General features: G+C 39.2%; 1 protein-coding gene across 1 annotated transcript in view; it reads right to left on the reverse strand.

Moving 5' to 3' along the window:
* Positions 1-4,070: 4,070 nt before the first annotated feature.
* tm2d2 (TM2 domain containing 2) overlaps positions 4,071-5,847 on the reverse strand; it is a 12,324-nt gene continuing 10,547 nt past the window's right edge. The window contains exon 4 of the mRNA XM_005745794.1: positions 4,071-4,527. Within this exon, the coding sequence (XP_005745851.1) occupies positions 4,314-4,527 (214 nt within the window). The 3' untranslated portion in view covers positions 4,071-4,313. The remainder of the gene's footprint in view (positions 4,528-5,847) is intronic.

Consider the following 5,847-nt stretch of genomic DNA (forward strand, 5'->3'; position numbering starts at 1 on the left):
TTGTCTCTCTCTGTGTGTTAGCCCTGCAACAGACTGGCGACCTGTCCAGGGTGTACCCTGCCTTTTGCCGTATGACAGCTGAGATAGGCTCAAGCGCCCCTCGTGACCCTGAAAAGGGATAAGTGGAAGCGGATGGATGGATCAGGTATGTGTGGGTAGAGATTTTTAAAAACTTATATCTAATAATATGTGTAATATAAAAATCTGTACATACATAAGCATCACTGGCTGATGTAGATGAGAGGAGTTTTTATTATCTAACATTTTAAATCTATGGCTATCCGGTTATTTCATAAGTTAAATAAATAAATAAAACCAAAGTCAGCAAAACTGATGAAGTGTTTTATGACCACCTGTCAAATACAGTAAAACAAGACTAAATAAGATCATACAAAATTATTTAAATGTTGGTATCTGTAGTCTGTTTGCTGAAACACTGTGCTAAACCACTGATAGAAAAAAAATAGTACTATGTAGTTATATGTGTAATATTTTATAGCATTAATGCGTATTTCTAATGTTTGAAACCTAGCACCTTGAGGCGACTGTTGTTGTGCTTTGGCGCTATATAAATAAAATTTTATTGAAAAATTGAATTGAATTGTCTGAAACCATAGATAATATCAAAAATGTTTTTTTAATCATGCCAAATCTATAACCTCAGTCAAAATGCAAAGTACTGAGAGGAGGCAACACACTCTTTTACTGACATTCTACCCCAGCACTAACTAGACTCCAATGAATGTAAAGAACACCATGTCCCAGATACTTTTTATTGGGTAATAAGGACAGTGAACAATGAAAACATGAGAAAGTTTGGATTTTTTTTAACACCATCAGAAAAGGGAACCTTGGACCTGCTATGCACACACCTGGTTTGAAGGTTTAAGAGTACAGAAAAGAAAAATACGTCTTATAGTAAACATTGGTCTCAACAATACCAATAATATTCCCATGAATTCATCTTTTTTTTCTTTTTCTTTTTAAATCAGACATAAATTAGCAATGTGTGGATCAAAGTTAAATAACATTAACACCCAGCTCAGGTGATGCTTCCATCATTTGGATCCATATCATATACAATATCTATATCTGTACAAGCTGACAAACTCAAGAAAATATGTGTCTCAAAACATATTAATGTAGGGCAAGTGTACAGAGCTTTAAGGAGGACATCACACTAAAAGAGAGATATGGTACCTGGAAAAAACTGTGTGCAGATCTTTTTTCAAGTGGCATATAAACCGTCACTCTATGAATTAAGTGGAAAATTAAATTATGTAAAGCAGTGTTTTAATGCTTCACTCTACAAAGGATGTTTAGCCAGCTAATAATATATTGCCTGTTGAAAGCACACTCCTGCTGCTGGATGAGTCGTCACATTGACGATGGTGTCTTCTTCAACTTTTTACGATGAGAGCTAAGAGGGTTTTCACATATCCTTAGGTAATGAAATGAGCTCTATCTATGGAACAGCACATAAACCCTGGGTCCTGGTAAAGATTAGAAATTTAACAAAGTGGGAGATGAAGATTTGAATATTTAATGTGAGACCTGAGCCTCACTCCTGAAAGTCAATGGAGATCAAAATTTGTTTTAGTTTAAGACATTCGGATGAGATGAGGTTTTGGAGGTAAATGCTTCCACACAGCAGACTTTTTTTTCCCTTCCAAAAGTAAGGAACCTTGAGTTAATACAGAAGACTGCTACATCGATATCTGAAATGTGACTAATAGGACTGCTGTGCATGTCCATGCCTGCTGTGCTGCTTGCTTGGAGCTCCGATGTCAATCATTCCAAGTAAAGAAAGAACATATTAATAAAAAAAATAAAAAAAACCTGCAATATATAAATACAGAATTCAGACAGCTCTGGTGGAAGAGGCAAGTGAAGGGTCAATTCTGGTCTGTCGAGTAATTTGACAGAGGGAAAAAGTGATAACTTGTGTATGATGTTGCCCTCAGGAGAAGAAACCTGCTAAGTGTTTTATGGAATGGAAGATTCGTGTTCAGTTTGTAAGTCACATAGGCAACAAAATGAACCGAGCCACAGAACTTGCAAATTTAGGATACATCAACACTGAAGTTTCAATTTTCTATTCCTGAGACATTTATAGCATATACAAGGCTTCCAGGACACATTGACACCACGTGGTCACCGGTGCTGATGTGCTTTAACTTGTTTGTAAAGACCGATTTATGCTTTCTCTGTCTGAGGTCCAGTGTTGGGTAATGTTACTTCTAAAAGTAACTTGTTATATTGCATAATTACAGCATTAACAACTGAAAACTAATTACCTTTAGAATATTTCTGCATTCAAAAAAATAAACCTTTCTATTTGAATTTAGTCTGGGTACACTAGTTATACATCTAGGAGTGTAATCTACTGTAACTCTGAATGTAGCTGATAGTGGCAGCTTGTGCTCTACCACATAACCAGAAACACACCTCATTTCCCTCAGAGTGACGGGTTATTGCAGGTGCTTCTTCAAAATGTGAACAGTAGTTCTCTAATGCCTCTGTGGTGTACTGGTTAACACCTTCACTTTACATGGAAGAGGAGCTACAAACACAGCCAGGGGGTCACAAGCTACTCCTAGTGCTGGTCCTCAGCTCGGATAAATCGGGTGTAAAATGTACTGCTTTGGGAATGAATAAGGGGCAGCTGAAAGTACCCAACTCTAATATGTGACTTTGCACTTTACAACACGATACACCCAACACTGCTGAAGGACTGATGTAGGGTTATATCTGTAGGCCATATAAAAGATGGATGAGTAAACATGAGGGGGCAAAGGCTGCGGGTCCATATGTACTCCTGGTCCTGTAACAGTGTATGGGAAAATACCTAGGTGAGGGCCGAGGGTCAAACACTTTCCTGATGAGTTTATGTTTTCAGTCACTCATTTTGGGTCATATTTAGTCCTAAGTTTGAGAAAGCAGGATTATCTGAGATATGCTCATTGATTAACAACAAGTTGGCAGCCAATAAGTGTGTGATTTGTCCGATCCACACCGCACACCCAGCTTTAAAACACCAAGATGAAGATGGCCAAAAAGCCTCATCTCGAGGCTTCAAAATGGGTGGCATGACTGACCGTGTCAATTTTTTATACAGGCTATGCTTGAACCAAAAATACCATAACTGATAGTTCTACTTTGTCCTCCCGACAGCAACAAAGAAAGGAGCCTGGTTCATTGTCTTTACTGGATGACATAAACAAGTCCAGAAACTTAAACTGTAGACGCCCGCATAAACAAGGAAAGCGGCCCAAACATCCAATGAAAGACATCAAAAATGAAATACTCGTAAATCACAAACGAACTGAATTGTCCTCAGAATTAGAGTTCATGCTGTCTGCACCGTGAAAAAGAAACACACTGTTGCTGTAAGTTCTGGATTTCCACAAAACTGTGAGCATGTTTGAGTACATTAAATGAGAGTATAACACGCCTAAAACGCAAACTCCCATAAAATCCTCCATTTGGTAGTTTTGCGTTCACACCTCCACCAGAATTGTCCTTTCCTCATGAAATCTCAGCCTGCACCAGCTTTAACAACACTTTTGAGCCAAACGGGCAGCAGAAACTGTTACCCAGGCCCGGACAGATGTGGTGTTGAGGCAACCTTTGGATCATGGGGCCTCCGTTTGCTTCCAAATGAACTCTGGTGGCAGCCTGTGCTGTGAAAGCAAACTGATTTCTATCAAGCCTATCTACTGAGCATCAATGCTAAAGAAAGCTGCAAGTCTAAACCCTTTGATATAACATGTTGTGCTTGTGTCCTAATCCATGTGAATCTGTATGCTTGATTAGAAAGTGGGTGTAACAAACCAGCTACACTGGAAATATACTCATCTTTCTCTCCATTGTGGGTACTGACATTCAGGATGCAGGATGACATTCAACAAAATAAAAAAAACCAGAAGCCCATTCCAGCAGACCAGAACTAAACGGCAACAATGAATCATATTGTTCCACTCATATCGGACAAAATGAACTGAACTACAAGCATGAAAGTGACCTTTTTTGAGAAATCAGGAAACTGGAAAAACCACCATCACTGTAGCTGTTGTAAAAGCCTTGAGTTTTATGCATTCTCCAAGAACTGAATTTATTTTAATGATAGCAAATTATTCCTCCTTTTTCACTGGAGCGCCTGGGAACCCCATAGGAGCCCTCAGGAGGTCCCCGATTCCACTTCTAGTAAGCCAACTCAGGCAGAGGCCACGTCCTGGGAGTCCTCCTTATTAGGCTGATAAATATCAGACAGCAAAGTGGCCGGAGTCCTTAGTTGCGGTTTGCTGTCGCTCTCAGTAGTATGTGCACCAGTTACTATAATCGCTGGGCATCAGTCCACCGGTGATAAGCAGAATTAGGTCTACAAACCACCAGATTCCCAGGCCTCCCAGAGTGAGCAGCTTCCCAACCGCAGTCCCTGTGTGGCCCAGGCAGAAACGATCAACCCCGAAACAGCCCAAGAAGAAGGAATACAGCAGTGTGGTGATGAAGTAGTGTCCAGTGTATCTGTAAAACACATGGCAAAAATTTAGATGAGTTGCAAAATGTATTTCATTTACACACCTGGACCTCAGCCAGGTTCCAAAGTTGGAAAGAGTTTAAATCGGCATCAGTTCACTTTATTTCAGATTGCAGCAAGTTACTGACATTTCACAGAGTCTGGTTACGACAATCTCATCCTTTGTGGATGCCCCATATAGCTCAAGAAGGTAATAAACAAACACATAAACAGATATATATTTTAATCATAATGATTAAACAAGCCACAAGATTAAAAAGAAAAGGTGTAGACAACCTGCAGTTGTGATCTACAAGGAGCGGACAGAATAAAAGAAACACCTGCTCTGTATTGTATAATTGGCGGACGGAGGCACGGGGGAAACTGAGCATTTGAGCCTGGTTTATCCGAAGCCTGGGAGGCAGCACAGTCTTTGTACAGGTGCTGCTTTGATTGTGCCCGTTCACTGCAAATGTCTGATGTCTATGCAGTTACTATAGAGATTAGCCTGATGTGCTCATGAATGCTGTGTGTGGTGTGAAGTTATGAGGGCAAAAAGAAGTTGTGATCCTATGGCTAAACATTGCCATCTAGTGGTGAGCCTACGCTTTGTCACTGTGGAAAAGGTCTTTAAAGCACAAATGCGTTCCTCTATAAAAGATCCATGAGAGCAACTTGATTTTGAATTGATAAAATCCTTCCTGTGGAGAAAATTACTGAAGAGGCAAGGTGGATCATATTCATTTTGAAAATAATGTATATATCAAGAAGTGACCATATCTGGGTGAGATTGTGGAGTTCTGACTAATAAGGTAATGAATATGTGCAGGATCCACAAACTACATAACATACAGAGACGTACAGCTGCTAATAGACTAGTACACCAATTTCACTGACCAAAACCACAGCACAAACATCTACCACAGAGCAGACCATGTTATTTGTCAGACAACACTACCACAACAACCAGCTGGTCTGTGCAAAGTCAGGCAGAGTGCACATGAGGAAATAAATAACTACACATATGTATCGATACATATTTGTAGTATCGGTCAGGCTCTGAAGCAAGGTTATTATTGTTAACGAAAACTAACGAAAACTAACGAAATAACGAAAACTAGAAGTGAAAAAACATTTTCGTTAACGGAAATAAAAATAAAAACAAAAACAAAAAAGGAAAACTAACTAAAACTGTAATGAGTGTTCACAAAACTAACTAAAATTAACTGAATTTATAGCAAAAATGTGTTTAGTTTTCGTAGATGTGTGTGTGTGTCATACAATAGTCAAGGGTGAAAATGAAGTTTAGTTTCCAGATTTTTTTCTTG

This window comes from Pundamilia nyererei, unplaced genomic scaffold (assembly GCF_000239375.1).
Source record: "Pundamilia nyererei isolate P.nyererei 1_Seehausen unplaced genomic scaffold, PunNye1.0 scaffold00167, whole genome shotgun sequence".
NCBI classification, from domain to species: Eukaryota; Metazoa; Chordata; class Actinopteri; order Cichliformes; family Cichlidae; genus Pundamilia; species Pundamilia nyererei.